The sequence below is a fragment of the Vipera ursinii genome (assembly GCF_947247035.1).
Source record: "Vipera ursinii genome assembly, chromosome: Z".
NCBI lineage: Eukaryota > Metazoa > Chordata > Lepidosauria > Squamata > Viperidae > Vipera > Vipera ursinii.
This window is the reverse complement of record NC_139517.1, coordinates 111,447,909-111,473,795: the sequence shown is the minus strand read 5'-3', so window position 1 is coordinate 111,473,795 and position 25,887 is coordinate 111,447,909. Positions and strand designations below refer to the sequence as shown.

The following is a 25,887-nucleotide window of genomic DNA, read 5'->3' as shown; positions in this document are numbered from 1 at the left end:
ATGGAGACGCAGGTTATCAAATTTCCTAGCACTCTTAATTGAAAAGCCTGCCAACGTAGATGAAAGACCTTATACATATGTAAAGCAGGAAGTTCAAATTACATAGCCTGTAGTCTTAATGATTGATGGCTGTTTTTGAAGAAGGGCTCTTTGCAGATAGGGCAAGGCTTTGTGGGAGTCCCTTGCCCTTCCAATGACAAGGGAAGTTCGAACGCCCATTGTACTTCGGGTCCTGATTTCTTTGGGATTTCTGCCCTTTCGCGGAGGCCACGAGAAGGATATGTGCGTGTGCATGTGGGGGGTTGGGGGGAGAGGGGCACAGTGGGAGGATCCAAAAGAACTCGGTGCCAGAGCCATTTTGTTTGTGGGCAGCATGGTCGAATTCTGTCAGTCAGTATAAGGAGGGGTTTTTAAATAGTCTTTGTGGAAGAATAGTGCCACTTACAAAGGATGTTTCTGTTGAAATGAATGTCCTTTGGTGTCTCTAAGACGGTAGGTACAGTACAACGTTTGGCGAGCAAAGAATTTTTTAAAAAAATTCTCGTTCCTTGGGTAACCTCTTAATAACAACTCTTAAGATTTTGTTTCAAACCCACCAGATTTTTTAGGAGTATTTTTCTGCAAAGTATTTGTGGGATCACTTTAGATTCCACCAGGCGCTTAGGCAACGGGGTGGGAAGGAAACAAGATTAATTAGTTCAACATAATAGTAAATAAATATTTAAGGTGGGAAGAAAAAAATCCCACCCAAATCTCTATACGGAAACTGAGGAACTCTGGTGTGTGCGTGTGCGCGCTTTTCTATCCCTCCCCCACCCCCACCCCTCCAAATCAAGGACAGTTGATAATCTGAAAGTGATTTAGAAAAAAAAGGTTTTGAGCTCTTGTTCCGCAGAATTCCCAAATACAAAGCCTGGACATTTGGTGTTTGGTTGCGTTGGGGTGTGTTTTAAAAGACTATAAAATGGCACACTGCATTTCTGCATTTTTTCCAGGCTGCAGAAGAGGGGGGCGGGGGATAGTGCAGACTGTGTAGGGACACTGCCCTCCTAACCAATCAGAACACGCCGGTTTGCCATTACAAAGTTGTTAACCCCAGAGTCTTCTGGCTCCTGCTGCCTTTGCTTTTAATCTTTGGATATTTCTCAGGTTTACTCGAATCCCCCCCACCTCGCCAGATATGGAGAAAAAACCTTCGGAAGCGACTACCGACTATGGGAAGGAGATTCAATTTTCATTTGCAAAGATTTTTAAAGATGTTGGATGATTCTTTCGCTAGTTGATTGCAAGCGAGAAACTACACAAGACTGTTTTGTTACAGTCGTGAAAAGGCAGCTGGCTCCTTCCTTTCGAGGTAAGTTTTCTAATGCTTCTCACACATACGCACAAATATACACAAGCGCACAAAAACCGTCGAAATATTTCTTACATTTATGAATCAAATGTAGATTTAGATATGAGAGTTTTTAATTATTATGAAAAACGTTGGTTCGTTATTTTTGACTATTAAGAACAATTGTCTTACTGTCTTTATAGCCCCCTGTACTGGAACTGCCAACAACATAGATCTTTTCAAGGTGGAGTTAGAGTCTACAGTGAGGATAATTGTGTCCGGAGCAGAACACATATTTTTACAAAAGAGGAACTAAGTACATTGATAAAGAAACATGCTTCGGTTTATTTGGGCTTGAGATTAATTGGGAAAAGACTCCTTAGATTGGCTTGTTGAAAACTGCCCTTGATGTAACGAAGGAGGAGATCGATATAGCAGGATGTACATTAAGTTATGCCTGTTACTAAACATTGGCCTTTTTATTCATCAATCAGCTCTTTTTTTGGTTACTTGCTTTAAAACCTTTATATAAACAATATGAATGATGGTACTGCATTGAGGTGCGTGTTCTTTTGAGAAGATTCATTTATGAGATATTTTGTAATTTTGGGCATTTTTCTAGGTTTTTTTCATTTGTACACAGTGAGAAATCTTTTTTGTTTTGTATTGATCTGTGTTGGTGGCGCTGTGGTGCTCCTAAACAATTTGTGTTCGTTTCACCAAGAAAAGAGGGGGGCAGAGAAAGGTGGGGCAAGATTTGATCTATTTGTATCATAATTTTTTTTCTTCTAACAAACACAGCTTTAAATATTAATACATGCATTATAGTTTGGATCATGTACAATATATACAATAATCAATATACTTGAAGTTCAGTGTACAGCATAACAGACATGTCGTCACAGTCCTTTGTTGTTCTGTGAGACTAGAGGCAGGGTTTGGATTTTTGTTACTTGCTTTAAAAAATCTGAGGTATGTGGATAACTAATTCATTATTTAGTCATTTTTTAAAAAACAAATTCTAGTAGCTAAAACTAATTTTATATTCCCTGTAGAAAGTGACTTTTTATTGTGCTATAGATTCATTTTCAGATAAGTATTTTTCATAATACTTGGCAGAGTTTTAAACCCTTTCTTTTTTGTTTAAAAAGTAAAAACACCAAATAATAGTTTGGGATTGGCTTTTTTTAAAAAAAAATTATGTGTTTTTAAAATGTTCTGTAGATAGTGTATGCTTTAATTAATAGAAATAAAGCTGAAAAAACAAATTTAAAAAATGTCATTTTCCATCTATTTTGAGTACAATACATTTAAACCATATATACATACTTAGATACATATATTAAGAATCAAATACCTATTTCCTGTACACATTTGTAAACTTAAAAAGATGCAAAAAAGCTGGAAAGATTTATATATGAACAATTCATAAAGTAAAAGGATCCATTATATATATAATATATAATATATATATATATATATATATATATATATATATATATATATATATATATATATATATATATATATATATAATCACAATATCTAGGCAAATGCAACAGGTTAATGTATCTATTAAAGAATAAATAATAGTTTTTCTTTTTAATTTTTTAATGTAGTGAATGTGAAGTTCTTTGAATAATTGATATAAGTTTAATAGAAGACACTTTTAAACAGAAGATATTATCTATGTAGAAAAATACTAACTGACATTAAATATGTCCTTCCAAAATAGTTCCTTCTTGAAACTGAAGCAATTTTTACAGATTAAATGGCACATTGTAGAATGTATTTGATTGTTTCAGAGTTAATATTAGTTAAGTCATGTTCTTAGTTAAAACATGAAACTAAATTGTAAGATAAGGATTTATATGGTTTAGTTACTTATTTAGCTTATTAAATCTAGTATATGAATAGCAATTATTTCTACTAAACAGTATATGCTTTCATTGATTATGGCCTCACTATATAATAACAATGGCTCTTTCAAAAGACCAATCATGGATGTTCTCTTACAGATCTAGGAATGCAACTCATGCAGCTTCCATCTCAATAAAATGTGGCAGTGCAGCATATGATTGCACCATACAGTGAGCAGCTATCTTAATATATGGTTGCATCCTCTATAGCAATTGCTAGAAGAAAAGGTGTTTAAATATTTGGTTTTTGAAAATTAGTTGTTATCCAGGTTGAGGTAGTCTTCTGTTTAAATCCTGAATGCATCCTGACAGAAAAGATAGCATTCAGACATGATATCAAACTGTGCAAAAGGTAGAATTTTGCTTTTTATTTAACCTGTACCATATACCCTTTAAATCTTTAGAGAGCTAAAGATTAGAGAGATACATAATTTACTTGTAGGTTATGTTTTTAAGTCACAAGGTTTTTTTAAAGAGTTTACTAACAGTTAAATCCTTTAAAAACTCTTAGCTGTCAGGACTGCAAAACATTTAGAATTAAGACTTTAATGACTCTAGACAAGTACTGACCAGTAAGGTAAAACAGCTTAATGTGGAATTTGTTCATACATACGAATTCATACATAAATGAATTAAATTAGACTTTTTAAGCTATTTCATTAAACTACAATTAATAGATTCTTGACTGATATAACATTATAATTCTTTTTTTCAGATGGAATATTAGAAAAGCTAGGTTTACTAGCAAATACAACTGAAAAAAAATAATTTGTCCAGTTTATTACTTGTAAATAAATCCTTGAATTATTCTCCTGCATTATTTTACATTGTTAGGCTGAATTATATGATGTAGACATTATAACTGACATGGCGGCAACATTTGTGATGACAATGAAGAGGTGAAATTGTTAAATTGATTCTGGATGCATAATATGGGATAAGATTGATAGGATGGTGAAAGAACAGATCAGAAAAGGAACTTAACACAGACAGCGCTAATGTATAATTATGGGTGTTTTTTCAAGAAAAAGTATGGGTAAAATAAACCAATTTGCAAAACCAAATAGTGAAGATTACTGAAGGCAAAAAAACTGTTGAAAAGGACTAGAAACTTAAAAAGCATTAAAAACTAGCTAACAAAAAAATGAGAAAAGAGGTCTTTAAAAAATTATGCTTAAGGCAGTGGTTCTCAGTTTGTGACGCACAGACCCCTGGTAGGCCATGATGTCATCATAGGAGGCCCACAAAGACTTTAAGATTTAAATCTTGAGTTAAGTCTTGGGGGATCTGTGGCCATAGAACCTGACCACAAAAGGTATTTAAAGGAGAGTCTATGGTGAAGAAAAGGTTGAGAACCAGTCTTTTAAAGTATATATTCTATAGATGGCAGAAAAAAAAATCCAGGAAGTAAAAGTTCTGCTTGGGCAGAATTTTAATTTAAACACAATGTTGCCGTGGTCCACATTGTATAGCATTTTGGAATCAAAGTTTAGCTTTCCTTCTGAATAACTACAAATTAATCTGCACATATCTGAAGTTCCAAAATAGGACTTGTAATTTAAAAATTTATTTGAAAATTGTTATCTTACTGCATTAATATTTTCACAGCAGGATCCAGATTACAGTTTTTGAATTTTTGTATGATGAAACTACAGTTATATTTGCTACTGCTCTTGAAGATCCTTTTTTCTGAATAACGGTCAATATTTTCTGAACTGAATTGACAGAAGTCTTAATTCATGGAATATGCTTCAAAGACTTAAAACTTGTATTGGTAAAATGAACAACACGCTGAAAAGGTGCCATTTTGTATTTGCTGTGAGACGTAGCATAAGAAATTACAAGTAGGTTATCTTCAGTTGTAATTTCAAAATGACTATAGATATTTCAATTTAAAGCAGAACAAAAAAAGACCTACAGATGGCTCTAGCTATAATTCCTCAAGCATTACAAGCAGAGAGTCAAAATGGCACTTCTGCCATGAGCTTATCTCCTCATTTGGTCTAATATTTTGGGTGATTTAATCCAATGACACATAATGAAGAGTGATAAATTGTAGTTCTTGGTGTATTGAACTCATATTTATTTTATTTATTTAATCCCATTTATATCCCGCCCTTCTCTGAAGACTCAGGGCGGCTTACAATCTAAGCACAAATCAATGTGCTTAGCAATTATAGTTCCATTTTCATTATTAACTGAATCAAAAGCACCTATCACTGTAATTTTATATCTTCTCAGAAGATAGTTGCATTGCAATCACTAGAATTTACTTCCAGATAAGTATTTGTGAGGTGGCTTCAGGCTTTCCATGCTGTCCAAAAGGAAGCCTGTATAGCAGGTGTCCCCAACCTGTGGTCCCCAACCCATAACTGGGCCGAGGTCTGCTGGCCACCAGGCTACAGAACAAGCTAGTCAGTGTGCGCACGTGTACGCTTGCACTCACCCCCACTTGCGCTAGCACCACTGCCACTATGCAAACGGGGTGTGGCAAAAACGGGGTGCTGCGTGGCAAAAATGGGGCAGTGCTAGCGCCCGCATAGCAAAAATGGCAGTGCTAGTGTCACGTGGTGCTAGCAGCGCCTCATTTGCATCATGCCTGCTCACGGTCTGTTTGTGTGTACCTGCACATAAATGATTCCCCCTTCCTTTCCCTCTGGTCTGCCAACCAAAAAAGGTTGGAGACCTCTGCTCTATAGTGCTACCTCCTGCCCCTTTATGTACAGAGATGAGTAGAAAGGTTAAAAAGGTACTTATATGCATATTCCCAATGAATTCACCTTTTATTGTTCAATCCTGAAGAGCATTTTATTTCCTAACATTTTAATAATATGCGATTAGTCTGTGACTATAAAATTCTGTTCAGTTACATTGTGGGGTTCACAATGGCTGCAGATATAGTGAAGATACCTGAAAGAGCCTACGTTGCTTGTTTCCTTATCTAAATAAGTGAATTTGAGTGATAACTCTGGTACATCTAATCTAAGTAATCAATACTTTATGAGATGCTATACTAGTTGGATCATTCTTTGTTCCAAAAATATAAAATTCCATTTTCAGCAGTAGAATGTGTAAATGTGTATGTCTCAGAATCTCACTTTTAGTCTCCTGTTTTATATTGCTGTGGAGAAAAAAATGCTAAGCATGCTGCTTTTTTATTGTTCAAATATTGTAATGTCTATTTATTTATTTATTTATTTATTTATTTATTTATTTATTTATTATTTTGACTTCTATACTTGCCTATTCCCATAGGACTCAAGACGGTTTACAGGGCAATTAAAACCATACAATACAAAAGTTAAAATAAATTTAAAACAAATAATTAAATTTAAGCCCAAAAATTAAAACTTTAAAACCCAATTAAAAACCCCTCAGTCTATGCCAGTGGCTCTCAAACATTTTGGTGTCAAACCCTTTTACTCTTAAAAGTGATTGACTCCAAATATCTTTGGTTAATGTGGGTTATATCTTTCAATATTTACTGTATAATATTAGAAATTAAAACTGAGAAATTTTAAAATATTTAAGTTTACAAATTCCCTGAAAGGATCTTGGGGATCTCCAGGGGTTCCCAAAATACACTTTAAGATCTGCTGGTCTTTGATATGTACTTTTCCCAGGTCTGTACTTTTTTATTTTTATGTTGCATTGTATTCTCATTACTACTATTCTATGGTCACCATCTTCTAAATCAGGGGCAGGCAATTAATTTTCCAAGGGGCCAGGTGAGAAACTGGGACTGTTGCAGAGGTACAAATCAATAGGGATGTAAAGTTGCATATACATGCACATATATTAATTGGAAAAAAATAGCAGTGCAGTTGTGTTGCATGCATGGCATACACTTATTTACGTATAAGTTTTAATCTCTACTTGACCTCATGCAATCCAGAGATGGGCAAAGAGTGGATGTGCCCTGGGGCTGTAAAATGTCTGTTCTAAATAATCTTACTCTCTCAAAATGTATTTAGAAATTGAATATTGATAACAGTAAGGATTCTTAAAATGATTAGATAATTTCCTAGTACCCCAAAACAAGATTGGGATGAAGTGTTGAAAAAGGGACAGATCTTTAAAATGGTGACTAGATAGATCATTCTAGTTGGACAGTATCATTTTAGTATGTCTGCATGGATTATTGTACTTTTCAGCTCCGATCACCTAGGAAAGGAATCCTTATATATTTTAGACTGATTAAAAAGACCTTTATACATAAATTACTTCAAAAATTAAGACATCTAAGAGAAAGGAGAGAGTTACAGCAAAAATGAACTGGTTACAATATTTCTGGATGTATCTGCCATTTTAGAAATAAGGAATTTTTTCTCCAAAAACATCTTAATTGTGACTGTAATCAGCCTCTCAAAAGACTGAATCAGTCATTGCATCTATATTATCATATCAATTCAGTTAAGATTTAAAATGAAAAGGAGAAGGAAAATTATCAGCCTCTTCCACCAATCTATACCATTCATACTGCTGGTGCTTTGTACTAACTAGAACTGATTTAATTGTATAATGTATTTCTGATAAACACAGAAAAACTACTATGGAAGCTGAGGCTTAGTTCAGCGCTAGAAAAGATGGAACAAAAGGACAAAGCATATTTTCCTTCCTTTTTTCAATTACTGGCAGTGGTCTTATCTAGTCTTGACTGAAAATGTCAATTCCAAAACAGAGACCCATCTAATCAAGCATTATAGTTAATAACAGCCTACAGAGGTGTCAAATGAAACTTTGATAGAAATGAAATTAATACTTGTCCTGTATTCAGTTCATCTCAGCGTTTTGCATTCAAAGATACTGGCTGTGCTTACAAATAGTATTCCTGAGTAGGAACAAACCTTATTTCCTTTTGTAAGGGAGGGCAATTCTGGGGAATATGAAGAAACTGAATCACAAGGACCTAATCATATAATTGACATACTTGTATGATTTGCATGATGACATCACAGCACCTATCATTTTGACATCATTGTAGTTTACTACTGATAGTTAGGTTCTCAGCTCAGACACATTATTTTTATTCTTAGTTATTTGAGCTAATTGTGCATCTACGTCAGGGGTGTCAAGTTACAAATGACAGACGTTTAGATGTATATAAATAGAATAACAGTTGCTCAAACATCTGGTTTACTTGGTTTGACAATTCATGCTTGAGGTGGAAGCTGTGGTCAAAAGAAGTCCGCACAGCCTCATACTGTGCACCAGTTACAACCATTTTCAGAAATCCTCACTCAGAGGTCATAATCACTATTACATCCAAGACATCCCTTGGTTGAACTATTCCAATGCATTCTTTATGGGACAGCTTTTGAAAAGGATTTGGAAGTTACAACTGGTCCAGAATGCAACCATTCTGGACCAGTTGTAATGAATGAATACACCTTGAGGCACCCATGTAACACCTGTAATTCAAGAGCTGCACTGGTTTCTGGCTGGCTTCTGGGTGCAATTAAAGGTGCTGGCTGTTACCTTTAAAATCCTTTATGATTTAGGACCTGGATATCTGCAGGATTGCCTACTCTTGATGAGACCTGCTGTCCAATAAGATATACCCATACAGCTCTTTCTCTGTTCCCTTACAGATTGCCACCTTTAGAGGCAGAAGAAATATATCTTTTCAATCACCTCCATCCCCACCTCTGGAACAGTATCCCCCTTAGATATCATCACCTATTTTTCAGTCAGTGATAGGCTGGCTATTCTAACCAGGCCTAGAGACAGGCTATCCTCCCAAACAAATAATTTTCACAGTATTTCAAATATACATACATTTTAAATGATTATAATTTTATGGTTTTAGTATTAGATTTTTGTTTTAATTCCAAATTATGGTTTTGTAAAGTCTATTGATTGAAAGGGATTGTAAATTGTTGTTGTTGTTAGTTGCGAAGTCGTGTCCGACCCATCGCGACCCTATGGACAATGTTCCTCCAGGCCTTCCTGTCCTCTACCATCTTCTGGAGTCCATCTAAGCTCACGCCTACTGCTTCAGTGACTCCATCCAGCCACCACATTCTCTGTCGTCCCCTTCTTCTATTGCCCTCAATCTTTCCCAGCATTAGGCTCTTCTCCAGTGAGTCCTTCCTTCTCATTAGGTGGCCAAAGTATTTGAGTTTTAGCTTCAGGATCTGGCCTTCTAAAGAGCAGTCAGGGTTGATCTCCTCTAGGACTGACCGGTTTGATCGCCTTGCAGTCCAAGGAACTCGCAGGAGTCTTCTCCAGCACCAGAGTTCAAAGGCTTCAATTCTTTGGCGCTCAGCCTTTCTTATGGTCCAGCTTTCACTGCCATACATTGCAACTGGGAAGACCATAGCCTTGACTATACGGATTTTTGTTGACAGGGTGATGTCTCTGCTTTTTAGTGTGCTGTCTAGATTTGCCATGGCTTTCCTCCCAAGGAGCAAGCGTCTTTTAATTTCTTGGCTACAGTCCCCATCTGCAGTGATCTTGGAGCCAAGGAAAATAAAATCTGTCACTACCTCCATTTCTTCCCCATCTATTTGCCAGGAATTGAGAGGGCCAGATGCCATGATCTTGGTTTTCTTAATGTTTAGTTTCAACCCAAGTTTTGCACTCTCCTTCTTCACCCGCAACACCAGGCTCTTTAGTTCTTCTTCACTTTCTGCCATTAGAGTGGTATCATCTGCATATCTTAGGTTGTTGATGTTTCTTCCGGCAATCTTAATTCCAACTTTTGATTCATCTAGCCCTGCCTTTCTCATGATGTGCTCTGCATATAAGTTAAATAGGCAAGGCGACAGTATACAGCCTTGCCGGACTCCTTTCCCAATTTTGAACCAATCAGTGGTTCCGTGTCCAGTTCTCACTGTTGCTTCTTGGCCCGCATATAGATTTCTCAAGAGACAAATAAGATGGTCTGGTATGCCCATCTCTTTAAGGACTTGCCACAGTTTGTTATGATCCACACAATCAAAGGCTTTAGCATAGTCAATGAAGCAGAAGTAGATGTTTTTCTGGAACTCTCTAGCTTTCTCCATGATCCAGCGTATGTTAGCAATTTGATCTCTAGTTCCTCTGCCTCTTCGAAATCCTGCCTGTACTTCTGGTAGTTCTCGATCCACATACTGCTGGAGTCTAGCTTGTAGAATTTTAAGCATAACTTTACTAGCATGAGAAATGAGTGCAATGGTGCGATAGTTTGAACATTCTTTGGCACTGCCTTTCTTTGGAATTGGAATGTAAACTGATCTTTTCCAATCCTGTGGCCACTGTTGAGTTTTCCAAATTTGCTGGCAAATTGAGTGTAGCACTTTTACTGCATCGTCTTTTAAGATTTTGAATAGCTCAGCTGGAATACTGTCACCTCCACTAGCTTTGTTGTTGCTCAGCTTTTCTAAGGCCCACTTCACTTCACATTCTAGGATGTCTGGCTCGAGGTCAGTGACCACCTCATTGTGATTATCAGGGACGTTAAGCTCATTCTTGTATAATTCTTCTGTGTAATTTTGCCACCTCTTCTTAATCTCTTCTGCCTCTGTTAGGTCCCTGCCATTTTGGTCCTTTATCATGCCCATTTTTGCATGAAACGTTCCTTTCATCTCTCCAATTTTCTTGAAAAGATCTCTGGTCCTCCCTATTCTATTGTTTTCTTCTATTTCTTTGCATTGTTCATTTAAGAAGGCATTCTTATCTCTTCTAGCTATTCTTTGGAATTCTGCATTCAATTGGGCATATCTTTCTTTTTCTCCCTTGCCTTTCGCTTCCCTCCTTTCCTCAGCTATTTGCAAAGCTTCCTCAGACATCCATTTTGCTTTCTTGCATTTCTTTTTCTTTGGGATGGTTTTGGTTGCTACCTCTTGTACAATGTTGCGAACCTCTGTCCATAGTTCTTCAGGCACTCTGTCTATCAGATCTAATTCCTTAAATCTATTTGTCACCTCTACTGTATATTCAACAGGAATATGATTTAATTCATACCTGACTGGCCTAGCGCTTTTCCCTACTTTCTTTAATTTAAGCCTAAACTTTGCAACAAGAAGCTCATGGTCTGAGCCACAGTCAGCTCCTGGTCTTGTTTTTACTGACTGTATAGAGCTTCTCCATCTTTGGCTGCAGAGCATATAGTCAATCTGATTTCTGTGTTGACTGTCTGGTGATGTCCATGTGTAAAGCCGTCTCTTGGGTTGTTGGAAAAGAGTGTTTGCTATGACCATCGTATTCTGTTGACAAAATTCTATCAACCTGTGCCCTGCTTCATTTTGTACTCCAAGGCCAAACTTGCCTGTTATTCCAGTTATCTTTTGGCTTCCTACTTTAGCATTCCAATCCCCCATGATGATAAGGACATCATTTCTGGGTGTTAGTTCTATAAGGTGCTGTAGGGCTTCATAGAACCGGTCAATTTCATCCTCTTCAGCACTGGTGGTTGGGGCATAGACTTGGACTACTGTGATATTGAATGGTTTGCCTTGGATTCGAACTGAGATCATTCTGTCATTTTGAGGATTGTATCCCAGTATTGCTTTTCCTATTTTTTTATTGACTATGAAGGCTACTCCATTTCTTCTGAGGGATTCTTGCCCACAGTAGTATACCTGATGGTCATCTGAATTAAATTCACCCATTCCTGTCCATTTTAGTTCGCTGATACCTAAGATGTCAATGTTTAGTCTTGTCATCTCTTGTTTGACCACGTCCAGCTTTCCTTGATTCATGGATCTTACATTCCAGGTTCCTATGGAGAAAAAATCTTTACAGCATCGGACTTTCCTTTCACCACCAGACACATCCACAGCTGAGCGTCCTTTCGGCTTTGGCCCAGTCGCTTCATTCTTTCTGGCGCTACTAGTACTAGCCCTCTGCTCTTCCCCAGTAGCATGTTGGACGCCTTCCGACCTGAGGGGCTCATCTTCCAGCGTCATATCGTTTTGCCTTTTGGTACTGTCCATAGGGTTTTCATGGCAAAGATACTGGAGTGGGTTGCCATTTCCTTCTCCAGTGGATCACGTTTTGTCAGAACTCTCTGCTATGACCTGTCCGTCTTGGGTGGCCCTGCACGGCATAGCCCATAGCTTCATTGAATTACGCAAGCCCCTTCGCCACGACAAGGCAGTAATCCATGAAGGGGGGATTGTAAATAAAGAACTAGAATTACAAATGCTATGGTGTGATATATAGTCTTTAATGCTGAAATAGGCTGTGCCACAAGTTGCATCTGACAAGCTTGTTTGAGGTTTATATGTATTTGTTCCAAAAGAAGTTCTACCTCTTGTGGTAAGTGCTGATAGGATAAACCTAAAAGAAGATAAGGAGTCAAGAAATTCTTTAGCCCCAGCACCTCAGTACTGATATAATACTGATGATTGTAATCATTTCTTTCACAATGTGTCTTATTTGAATAAGCTGACGATCACCTTTTTCTGCTGGAAACAAATTGAAATATCTGAAATGCGGTTTTAAATACCTGTGTGTATAACAGATTTGCTTGCACTCCTCTCAATTCTATAGAATTTTTGATGTCACAGAGCCCTGTCTTACAGAGGAGAGAACAAAGTGGCCAGGAAAGAAATGAAAATAGGATTTAGAGAGAATATTGAGAGGCCACCCTCTCCCTGCTGCAATACGTTTAAACAGAGCCGGGCAGCGCACGTCAACTGCCTCTAGCAAGAGGCTCAGGCCTGAAGAGATGCTCCCGGTTTCCCTAGGGCAGAGGCGTGTATTTTCTCCCGTATCTTCCTCCAGGCGGCAGTGATGGACTGGTCTCTCCTTCACTCGTTTCCCAGCGTGTGAAGGCGGGGGGTGTCGTTGCCTCCACGGCGTCCGAGCAATTGCAGTGCTTCGGGAAAGACTAAAGCGCCTTCGGCCCGGCGAGAGTGTCAAAACCGCTGCTCTTTCGTGCCCGTTACTCGTGCCCGCGCCGCGAGCTCTTTTCATCACCGCCGTGCCCGCGCCTTTGCGCGATGCAGTGTGGGAATGGCTGTGGCGCTGGGGTTGGCTGAAAGAGGCGGCCAGTCGAGGTTTAATGTCCGCCATGTTGGCCGTGGCGTACTGAGCGGACCAGGAGCGGCGAGGAGAGAAACCGGCGCCCTAGCCTGGCCTCGCCACCCGGCGCCGCTGGGACCCGCCTCGGAGCGAGCCCCGCCCCGCCGCGGGAGCCCCGGTCCCTCCATGAGAGCTCTCGGCGGGGTCCGGCTCTCAGCTCGGAGCGCTCTCGCTGCCTCCCCCCCCTTTGCCGGAGCAGCAGCAGCCGCCATAGCAGTTGCAGCCGCCGACGACTAACATGAGCAAACTGTCGTTCCGGGCCCGGGCGCTGGACGCGTCTAAGCCGCTTCCCGTCTTCCGCTGCGAGGACTTGCCCGACCTGGCCGAGTATGCCTCGATCAACCGGGCCGTGCCGCAGATGCCCACGGGCATGGAGAAGGAAGAGGAGTCGGTACGTGAGAGACCCCCTCCCGTCCCTACTCCGGCCGGGCCCCGCCATCGCCCTGTACCCAGGCCCCCACCATCGCCTCTGCGCAAGCACAAAATGGCCGCCATTTTCTCCCCGCTTCCTCCCCCCTTCCCTGCCCCTATGGGAAGAGGGTGATGTTGAACCCTAATAGCCCCGTCTGCCTTTCCTGTGTATGCCCTCCTAAGATATCTGTATTTGTCGATTCGAGTGCCAAGGCCGTCTGTCGGGCTCCCCCTCAGCCTCCCGAAAGGCACAAAGGGGATCACGTGATTCGGCGGGCAGCCGCCATTTTGTTATGCCTCTAGTTCGTTGGGCTGGGCCTTAATACCGCAGCAGCTGCGAGAATGCGAGCTGAAACGGCGCAGAGGTTCGTTCATTGGACACTAGATGGCGTCTTTGTATTTAATTAGCGGTCAGGCTACATGGATGGTTTTGAGGTTTACCAGTCTGGAATTTGCTGCTGTCTGTTCTGTAACTACCAGCTAAGTTATGGGAAGAAAGGTAGGCTCTTGAACTGTTTGGATAAGTGATAAACAAGGTACAGGGTTCAATTTACAGGAAAAAATTACAAGAAATACGATGAAAAACCTGGTTACTGTTTGATGCTATTTAACTGAAGAGCCCCCTGGAAATATATTGCTGTTTTCCCCAGTAAAATTGGCTTGTTGAATTCACTCAACTGGTATAGAGAAACGAAATTAATCTGGTCATTTCACCAAGTTTTTTTTTTTTTTAAAAAAAGCCACGAGATTGGCACTAACTTAATTCAGATTTGAGCAAGCAGCAATAAAAACAAACAGAACTTAGAAGTCACATATAATGTTTACTTACTAAAATACTCATGTTTTAACCTTTTAATTTAGCAACATTAATCATGTTTACTGAAATACATAATATGAAATTTTCTTTAGCATATAGGAAGTGCATAATCTTAAAAAACAGGATAAATCACGTAACTAGCAAAATAATACTTCAGTTAGTAACATATTAATACATGCATCATACTTGATTGTAGCACAGAATCCTTGGCATCAGATATTTAAAGATTGAATTGTAACATGTTTGTCTCATTAACATTATGGTATTTAAATTTTTAAAAAGCATGCTCTACTTAATTCATATATGTAATAGCCTTTTTTAGTAAAATGTGTTTAATATCAATTTGAAAACACCTGTTTATTTGTTCCTTGAGACCCCTGGGTTAATAAGTTTGGGAACTAAAAATTAGGCTGCATATGTTTTTCCCAAGTTTGTTCAGCTGCCCACATTTGGATAGAGATGCACTGGCTTCAGGTCCAGCTGATAGAAATTAACAGATTGATCATATGTGTTTGCTGAGATATTAAGACTCTTAAATTCAATAAGACTTTCATACAAGTTAGATCATATGAAATTGCATTTTAAAATTCTGAACAATAAGTTCAGAAAGAAGTCAAAACTATAAGAAAAGTTGAAAAGGAACACAAGCATAAAAGGTTTTAAATGAGTCCTGCCTAGAATTATTTATAAATCATGTCTAAAATTATAGCTTGGATAGTCCTGAACCGTTAAACTTTTTCTAAGTCAGGTATCCCTAAATTTGTGATCATCTAGAGAAGGCATGTCAAATTTGCGACGTCGCATGATGTCACACGATGTATTGCAAATGTTTTCCCATTGCCGGCAATGGGGTGGGCGTGGTTTTGGCATTACACATCTGGCCCATGGGCCGGCAGTTTGACATGCCTGATATAGAGTCTAGAAGTTGTTGAAACCTTTATGCAAAAGCAATCCTTCAAAATAAATGGAAATTAGGCAATAATAACTGCATAACTATTTGGAATGTGAAGTAAAGGAACTCCTGTTGATTAAGTTTGGCATATTTAAGAAAATGCCAGTAAGAATTAGAACTTTTCTTAAACATACAAGCTATATTTGTCTGGCAGTTGCTTGAAACATATGGAACAATATTTGGATTAAAGAATTTTACTGAATAAAAGTGAGAGCAAAAGACTTTACTGTAAATAAATAAACATACAAGACTTAGAGGAAATTAAATAGAATATAACCGAATAGATAATACAAAACATTTAGAGTCCATCAACATATTATTGCAGTATGTCCCTAAGAGGAACAAGTCTGGAACAAGAACACACTTGTCTTGGCCAAGCAACTTTGGGAGAGAAATTTGGGAGTGGGAAAAGAATAAAATTTCTGGATAGTTACTACTGGAAGTAGCAGCCCAAAAGGCACCTTACTTACTCTTGCTTTAATTTTAATTAAAACTGAGAAAACTGATATATTGCAAAACATAAACTTCTAATGCCATCTTTATTTCCAAGAACAGTAATTCATAGCCAACTTAGAAGAAACAAATGCTGGCTGCAATTTGAGTGCTTTTCTTGAAATAAGACCACAGGCTAGTGGATAGAAGAGGAGAAGGAAGAAAAAGAAAGAGAGGATATGATAAAGACTGGTTCCTATAATTTGCCATATAGTAAATGAATGCCACAGTAAATCCAAATACATCTACAAATAATAGTTGCCCATACCCAAGACCATCTCCTTTTGTGTAATGTAGAATCAACTCCTATATAACTCTAATAACAAAAAATACATTAGATTCTGAAGTTCATCCCCAAGTCTTACCCATTCTTTCAACTAGAATTAGAGGAACTGTTATTGTCCTGTCCTGCATGTATCTTTCAGGATTTCTGGTTGTTTACAGTAGATATTCTAACCACTGTTTGGTGTCTTTCTCATTCAAGAAAACACATGTTTCTTTGAGAAAAATAAATCAAAATCTTGGGTTTAAATTTCATAATATATTCACAGATTTGTTTAATTTGCTTGAGTGATCAGGCTTTCTCTAATAGCATGCTATTTATGCATAGCAACTTTGGATAAGATAAATATCCTATGCTTACGTGCCAACATGATCTGTATACATCAACTCCCTTAACCATAATCTGGCTTGGTTTCTTTAGATCATTGCTTGCTTGCTTTGTTTGTTTCTTTTTAAACTTACTGTTGCATGTCTCCTGTATAGATCCAATTATTAATATTCTATGTATTTACAATAGCATGTTTTAATGTACATACTGCTAGATACTCATGTCACCTATGTTTACTGCTGTAGGGAGGACATGAAATTCAAAATTGTTTTTCTGCTTTGTATAGAAATTGTATCCAGGGTTAATATAGCACATTTCTTTGTGCTTCAATATTAACAGGATTGCTGCAAAGAATGAAATCTACTGAAATTTCAATAGTGATGACATGTTTAATTCAAATAAATAATATGAGATCAGATAATTCTCAGTTGACAATAGAATAATAGCAGTATTCTTGATGCTGTTTATTTGGAGAATTTGCTATCAAGTTTCAACGAGTCTAATTTTCATATAATAGTATTGGAATATAGAATGGAGAGAGTTATGAATATAATATTAAGAATTTGAATATGCAAAATAGTCTTATGAATAAATGAAGCTTCTTTGAAATGGAACACAGAGGTCAATTATCCATTTTTGCAATGCAGGAAAAAAATTCCAATTACAATAGTATTAGAATTTTAATTCCTTCTATTTCCTCTTTGACTGCTTCTTTCTCATTTTTGGAAGGTAGACAGAGTAAGTAAAGAAGTAATGAACCAGTTTTCCCTGACTGTATTTTAAATTGAGGCTCTTCTCTATGTGACAGTAGTGATTGGTTTCACAAGTTATACCATGCTTTGCTTAATTGACAAGGTAAATATAACAAACCGAGTCCAATCCAGATAGACTATGTTTTTTATTTTGTTTTTTAAAAGATCAACAGAATTGTAACTGTAGAGCAGGGATTCAAACTGCCTGATGCATCATAGTGAAACCGTGCCTAGCCCATTGCTGAAAATGGCAAAAAAACTTAAATTTCACTCATTAGCAAATTGGCACTTACTACAGTAGCTTTAGTAGTAAAACAATAAACGCAAAGGTAGGCATGAAAAACTTAGCCACCACATTTTTACCAACTGTAACTGATCAAGTATCAGAGTACTCTAATAATCAGAATACAAGGGTAACTATGAAAAACTACATTATTTCCATCCAAGATAGGATATTCCCATCAAGATTGGTAATCGGTATTTTTGACCATAGAGGTCACTCAGGTTTTCAATGACGTTGATGATTCTAGCTCCAACTTACCTACCTGCTCATTTTGATTTAAGGCAACCCATGTAAAACAGACAAACAACAACGTATGTACCCAAAAAGCACCAACCACAAGAGTCTCTGTTTGCAAGATTCTGCAATTTAGGTCTGCTGTCTCAGGGTTCCCCAACCTTTCTGGCTTTGCAGACTAGTGGGTATGGTTCATCGTGAGCAGCGGGCAAGTATACAGCTCCATTTGCGTGAGTGGCAGGCACACATGCCCACTGCTCAGTCAAATGTAGTGCACACGCTTGCACACTGCTTGTGCTAGTGTGAATATGCACAGGTGCTCACCTACCACTTCCTTAACCAGGTTCTGAAAGGCTGAAGATCTGCTAGTAGGCCGCAGCCTAGGGGTTGGGGACCCCTGCACTTATCTAATCACTGCATCCAGTCATTACTTCTGGACATTTATAGCCTCTCTCAAGTTAGATGTTACAACTAAATGAATATATCAGCATATTATTGATGATACCAAGCCCTGAAAATTCTGATAACTGCCTCCATTAGTGTCATAAAGATACCGTATATACTTGAGTATAAGCCGAATTTTTCAGCCCACTTTTTGGGCTGAAAAATTCCACTTCGGCTTATACTCCAGTCAACAAAAAAACTTACCGAGGACTTGTGCGCGGCCGAGGCTTTGGTGCTTCCGGGATCGCGCACACCTCTCCCAAGCCACCGCCGTCCGAGACCTGCCGAAGTTTGGGGAGGTTTGGGGAGGTGCGCGCGCACCTCCCCAAAACTCCCCAAACGTCGGCAGGTCTCCGTTCCTCCGCGCCCTGCCTGCCTGCTTCAGGGCGCGGAGGAACGGAGACCTGCCGACGTTTGGGGAGGTTTGGGCGCCTCCCCAAACCTCCCCAAACGTCGGCAGGTCTCCGTTCCTCCTGCCGACGTTTGGAGAGGTTTGGGCGCCTCCCCAAACCTCCCCAAACGTCGGCAGGTCTCCGTTCCTCCTGCTGACGTTTGGGGAGGTTTGGGCGCCTCCCCAAACCTCCCCAGGTCTCCGTTCCTCCGCGCAGACCTGCCGACGTTTGGGGAGGTTTGGGCGCCTCCCGAAACCTCCCCAAACGTCGGCAGGTCTCTGTTCCTCCTGCCGACGTTTGGGGAGGTTTGGGCACCTCCCCAAACCTCCCCAGGTCTCCGTTCCTCCGCGCAGACCTGCCGACGTTTGGGGAGGTTTGGGCGCCTCCCCAAACCTCCCCAGGTCTCCGTTCCTCCTGCCGACGTTTGGGGAGGTTTGGGCGCCTCCCCAAACCTCCCCAGGTCTCCGTTCCTCCGCGCAGACCTGCCGACATTTGGGGAGGTTTGGGCGCCTCCCCAAACCTCCCCAGGTCTCCGTTCCTCCGCGCAGACCTGCCGACGTTTGGGGAGGTTTGGGCACCTCCCCAAACCTCCCCAAACGTCGGCAGGTCTCCGTTCCTCCTGCCGACGTTTGGGGAGGTTTGGGCGCCTCCCCAAACCTCCCCAGGTCTCCGTTCCTCCTGCCGACGTTTGGGGAGGTTTGGGCGCCTCCCCAGGTCTCCGTTCCTCCGCGCAGACCTGCCGACGTTTGGGGAGGTTTGGGCGCCTCCCCAAACCTCCCCAGGTCTCCGTTCCTCCTGCCGACGTTTGGGGAGGTTTGGGCGCCTCCCCAAACCTCCCCAGGTCTCCGTTCCTCCGTGCAGACCTGCCGACGTTTGGGGAGGTTTGGGCGCCTCCCCAAACCTCCCCAAACGTCGGCAGGTCTCCGTTCCTCCTGCCGACGTTTGGGGAGGTTTGGGCGCCTCCCCAAACCTCCCCAGGTCTCCGTTCCTCCTGCCGACGTTTGGGGAGGTTTGGGCGCCTCCCCAGGTCTCCGTTCCTCCGCGCAGACCTGCCGACGTTTGGGGAGGTTTGGGCGCCTCCCCAAACCTCCCCAGGTCTCCGTTCCTCCTGCCGACGTTTGGGGAGGTTTGGGCGCCTCCCCAAACCTCCCCAGGTCTCCGTTCCTCCGCGCAGACCTGCCGACATTTGGGGAGGTTTGGGCGCCTCCCCAAACCTCCCCAGGTCTCCGTTCCTCCGCGCAGACCTGCCGACGTTTGGGGAGGTTTGGGCGCCTCCCCAAACCTCCCCAAACGTCGGCAGGTCTCCGTTCCTCCTGCCGACGTTTGGGGAGGTTTGGGCACCTCCCCAAACCTCCCCAGGTCTCCGTTCCTCCGCGCAGACCTGCTGACGTTTGGGGAGGTTTGGGCGCCTCCCCAAACCTCCCCAGGTCTCCGTTCTTCCGCGCAGACCTGCCGACGTTTGGGGAGGTTTGGGCGCCTCCCCAAACCTCCCCAGGTCTCCGGTCCTCCTGCCGAAGTTTCAAACCTCCCCAAACTTCGGCAGGAGGAACGGAGACCTGGGGAGGTTTGGGGAGGCGCCCAAACCTCCCCAAACGTCGGCAGGTCTGCGCGGAGGAACGGAGACCTGGGGAGGTTTGGGGAGGCACCCAAACCTCCCCAAACTTCGGCAGGAGGAACGGAGACCTGGGGAGGTTTGGGGAGGCGCCCAAACCTCCCCAAACTTCGGCAGGAGGAACGGAGACCTGGGGAGGTTTGGGGAGGCGCCCAAACCTCCCCAAACGTCGGCAGGTCTGTGCGGAGGAACGGAGACCTGGGGAGGCGCCCAAACCTCCCCAAACTTCGGTAGGAGGAACCGAGACCTCGGGAGGTTTGGGGAGGCGCCCAAACCTCCCCAAACGTCGGCAGGTCTGCGCGGAGGAACGGAGACCTGGGGAGGTTTGGGGAGGCACCCAAACCTCCCCAAACTTCGGCTGGAGGAACGGAGACCTGGGGAGGTTTGGGGAGGCGCCCAAACCTCCCCAAACGTCGGCAGGTCTGCGCGGAGGGAGACCTGGGGAGGTTTGGGGAGGCGCCCAAACCTCCCCAAACTTCGGCTGGAGGAACGGAGACCTGGGGAGGTTTGGGGAGGCGCCCAAACCTCCCCAAACGTCGGCAGGTCTGCGCGGAGGAACGGAGACCTGGGGAGGTTTGGGGAGGCGCCCAAACCTCCCCAAACTTCGGCAGGAGTAACGGAGACCTGCCGACGTTTGGGGAGGCCCCCAAACCTCCCCAAACGTCGGCAGGTCTGTGCGGAGGAACGGAGACCTGGGGAGGTTTGGGGAGGCGCCCAAACGTCCCCAAACTTCGGCAGGAGGAACGGAGACCTGGGGAGGTTTGGGGAGGCGCCCAAACCTCCCCAAACGTCGGCAGGTCTGTGCGGAGGAACGGAGACCTGCCGACGTTTGGGGAGGTTTGGGGAGGTGCGCACGCACCTCCCCAAACCTCCCCAAACTTGGGCAGGTCTCCGGACGGCGGCGGCTTGGGAGAGGTGCGCGCGATCCTGGAAGCACCGAAGCCTCGGCCGCGCGCAAGTCCTCGGTAAGCTCCGGGCGGTCACTTGCTTCGCGTCTCCTGAGGGAAGGGGGGGCGACTGGAACAGGCGTGTTTCCTCGCCTGCTGGGCGCCGCGATTTGCCCGGGGAACGCGCGGGCCCCGAATGGCAGCGTGGAGTGAGGAAGCGGACAGCCAGGGCTTCCCCGAGAGCCGCGGCCACACGGTATTCCTGTGTATTCAGGCTTGCAAAATGGCAGATTGAGCCTCTGCTGGCGGCAGAGGCTTGCAGAGCGCGGATCCAGCCTCCGCCGGCGGCGGAGGCTTGCAGAACGGCGGATCGGCTTATACTCGAGTCAACAACTTTTCCCAGTTTTGGGGGGTGAAATTGGGGGTCTCGGCTTATACTCGAGTCGGCTTATACTCAAGTATATACGGTAGTTTTTTGCGGCATCTGACTGCCGTTGTCCAGTATTAAAGGCCAGTAATACTGTCTGAGGCCTGTCACTACAAGCAGAACTGCTATAACATAGTACATCAACCTCTAACTTATAGAAATGATCAGATAACCATTTGATCAAGTGCCATTGACAGATCACATTAAGTGAATCTGTTTCCTACAAGATGTTAATCAACCAGGTGCCTATGGCTGATTTTTTTTCTTTTTCTCTAAGATAGGCTGAATCTATATTGAAAGTAGTTCAGAATTAGTTGCCTGTAAGAGTAGCTATCTAAATGAAGCAATTGGTGATAATTAGAAAATTCACTGATCCATGGAGGTTTCTTCAGCATTTGGTAGACTGCTGCTCTTTTTGAGACTGGTGTTACTACTCCATGATGATACGATAGATTCACAACAAAGGCTAACATCAACAAAATAAACTATCATTACATATATCCTCAAAAACCTACTGTTCATCCCTCATTCACTGACAGAGTATCTCCTGGACTAAATGAATTCTATCACTTTGAAAACTACCTGGAAGCTGCAGTTGGTAGAAACCATGACAGCCCATCTACTAGCAGTTGATAACTACCAAGGAGACATACCTGTGCTTAAGGCCCTATATTGGCTGTCAATAGGTTTCAGAGTGCTCTTTATGTCCTAAAAAGCCTTTTTGATTGTGTTCTGCATCACTGGTTTGGTGGCAGCAGAGCCTCAGAAAGTCCATACAGAGATTGATAAGGACAAACAAGAAGATCATAGAAAGCTCACTCCCTGGTATTCAGGATGGTGCTTATAAGCGCTATGTGCTTAGAGCTCAAAGCACTTTAAGAGAACCCACACACCCACTTTACGGTCTGTTTCTGTGACTCCCCTCTTGGAAGGATGTTTTGAAGTATTTGTAGCAGGACTACCCGATTCTGTAATAGCTTTGTTCCCTATGCCATCCGTCTGGTAAACTCGCAAGGTTTGTTTTTCTCCCCGTGCACATGTATACATAACCCGAACTAGACTGTTTTCTCTGTGTCATATAATATATGTGGGTATATGTATAATTCTGTATTTTTGTCATATTTATATAGTGTATATCAGAGGTGGTGACCCTTTGAGAGCTGAATGCAACAAAATTTCATTTTAATGTATGCCTATTAGTGTACATTCAAAGTGACAATAAAGTTATTATTCTATCTCCAGAACTCTATTCTTCAGTAAAAACCAACACACTTGTAAATATGTCAAAAGGAAAAAAATCTTGAAGATCCTGCTTTTTGTGAGATTGTGGGTCCAGTAACAATTGTTTTATTTTTTATGTAATGGCTTCAAATTGTGGATCAGCCTCCATTTGAATATGGGGTTAACTTTCCCACCCTTATAGTTTTCTGAGAAACATTAATAAATGTCATCTTGCTGGTTGATTTATAGTTATGCAGTTCTCTCCTATATCATATGTGATTGATATAATGATAATTAAAATTTGGAAGGTTGGAGCTGTTTTTCTTACTGTGAACATTTTAATGTCTAGCTTTATATTGTTTTATACTTAACCATGCATGTTTATTACTTACATACTATATTATACCATGGATGTTTTAATTTTGTTGTACAGAGTTGACGACATATAAACCCAATAAATAAATAAATGGAGGCCAATGAACATCAGACAATAAATTTCTTCCTTCTGTGTGCAGATTTGACATTTAGCCCCTTGTTTGTGGATTGATCTTACCATTTCATGTAACAATTTGAGGTATGTGTTAATAGTTACAGACAAAAGCTTCTGTTACTGTTTCAGTTAAATGTGGATACTTTAAAAGTTAATTTTGTAATAAAGGTGGATTTTTGTAAAATGTTTTATAACAAAATGAGTCATAACAATAAATAGGCAGAATTAGTTTATTACAGTGACTGAGTTTGCTCCTCATGCAAAGCTGTAGTGTGGTTTGGCATGTTGACTTAATTCAGCTATTGTGGGTTGTATGCCATGGTTTGTGACTTTGTTACAGAAAACTTCCTTTTGCAATGCTCAGTGCAAAAGAAGACTTAAGAAATAGTGAGCAAAAGAAATTAAAGGATATAGATGTATAAATAAATAGATCCTGTTTATGCCAATACTATTCTTTTTCTGTCGTTGCAAACCATTCTTGCTTCCCTCATATGTTTAAACTATTTCATACATTGTCTTTTGTTGTTAAATTTTTCAGTCTTACTTTTTATGATTATATCCCCATTCATCTGTGGAGATATATGGATTCATCTCATTCATTTTGCTATACAGTGATCCTTCATATTGTTTTGAAATTCAGGTTTTATTCTTAACATCTTTCATATTAATCAGTTCTATATTCAGGTCTCTTTTATTCATCAACCCTTCTTTCTTGGCCCTATTCTTACTTTATCTTCATATATTATTTAAATACTTCATACCCATTGTGTTCAACTTTTAAATTTGCTTTAACATACTGAACTCTCATTTTTATATTTAGCTATTCGCTAGTTTCATAGTTGCCTTGTGCAGAAATTCTCAGTGGTTAACCATGTTATTATTTAAACAACAATATAAAACAACATGTTATAAACATTAAAACATTAAAAGTTGACAAAAACTTAAGAAAGGAATGAATACATAAATGGGGTAGAGGTGAGATCTTCTTAATCTACTAACCATTTCCAGAGTGAGACCCCCATCGAGGGGGCCAAGTCAACTGGCAGAGCTAGATTTTCAGGTCTCTTGGAAAGTGAAGAGAGAGAGGGTGGATCTCACATCAAGGGGCACAGTGTTTCAAAGGGTGGGAGCCAGAGCAGAAAAGGCTCTTCTCCTGAATCCGTATGACTTTCACAATACAATATAATAACAATAAAGTACAATAAAACATCCATAATATAAAATTAAACGTAAAATAAAACAAGAAACATTATTTCATTTCACTCATCACAGGTTTTCTGGAACAATTCAATCTATAAAAATATTGAGAAGGCCAATAATGTGGGACAATTTCATTTCTGGTGGAAGGCTATCACTCATTACAAAAGCATGAGTGAATCAGATACATTGAATTGGGCTACAGAAGACAATCTTATGGGACTTAAAGTGCCAAGCAACCAAAGGTGTATAGGTCAAGGCTAGTGCTTTGAATTGTATGTAAAGATGATAATCAATGCAGAGTCTAAAGGACCAAGTAAAATGTTTTTATTGATATATGCCAGCTAATGAGCTGCTGTTTTGGGGACAAATTGTGGCTTCCAAATAATCTTCAAAGCAGCCCCATGTAAAATGCCTGCACCAATCCAAGTGAATAGTGAAAAGGAAAGAGTTGTTATTATCTTAAGAAGATGGCCACATCTTCTTTTGAGACATCCAACTCTCATTTCCAAGTAATTTAGTGGGCAAATATACATACTTACACACAAGCCTTTTTAGGTCCTTTTCAGAAACATGTTCTTCCCAGGAGAGATAGTCTTTGTTTAGCAACCATAATTGGGACTGACAATTCGGTCACTATGTGTGCAGTCACTAAATGGGAAATCATATGATTGTGACTCAGCTTATAATTTTACTTCAGTTTTTCTCACTCCCCTGCCTTGGAATTCTCACCCCAGGGCTGGGATAATTAAGAAGAAGGGAATTAATGTTTGTGAGTAAAGAGGCACACAATGGGGAATATACATTGAAAGGAATGATCTAGTGTTATTTCCTTATAGTGCTTAAATCTGGAAGCCACATATGTGCTAGGAACAGTCAATATATTTCCCATTGCATACCTCACTCTGGCAGAGGAGAGAAAAGAAGAGTCATGCATAGAATAATTCATATTAACTTATTGTAATAGTAAACATTTCACAGAGATTTGCAAGGTTGTAAAATAGCATGTTCATTGCAAAGATATTTTGCATCGCTGTTGTAACTTCAAATTGTCATTATAAAGCATTTAATATGCAAGAGCTATCCATAGACCACATACTATCCATTATACTTTTTACCAGCATCTGCACATCATAACATTTTTCTATCCATGTTTCCATCTTTACAAGTTTTTAATCAAGAGTGACATCATTCTACAGTGAGGGAAAAAATTATTTGATTCCCTGCTGATTTTGTAAGTTTCCCCATTGATAAAGAAATAATCAGTCCATAATTGTAATGGTAGGTTTATTTTAACAGTGAAAGACAGAATAACAACAACAAAAATCCAGAAAAATGCATTTCAATAAAGTTATAAATTGATTTGCATTAATTAATGAAATAAGTATTTGACCTCTTTGCAA

General features: G+C 40.8%; 1 protein-coding gene across 7 annotated transcripts in view; it reads left to right on the top strand.

The window, feature by feature from the left end:
• Nucleotides 1–313: 313 nt before the first annotated feature.
• The window catches only part of EPC1 (enhancer of polycomb homolog 1), a 65,947-nt gene continuing 40,373 nt past the window's right edge, over nucleotides 314–25,887 (top strand). The window contains exons 1-2 of one of the 7 annotated variants that reach the window (XM_083378359.1): nucleotides 314–492; nucleotides 1,150–1,354. Coding sequence is in view for 1 of the 7 variants with exons in the window: in XM_083378357.1 (XP_083234483.1) it covers nucleotides 13,502–13,654 (153 nt within the window). In the remaining 6 variants the exon portion in view is untranslated. Of the gene's footprint in view, nucleotides 493–1,083; nucleotides 1,355–12,999; nucleotides 13,655–23,230; nucleotides 23,372–25,887 lie in introns of those variants that run through there. The other 6 variants (XM_083378361.1, XM_083378360.1, XM_083378358.1 and 3 more) reach the window with 6 other exon arrangements.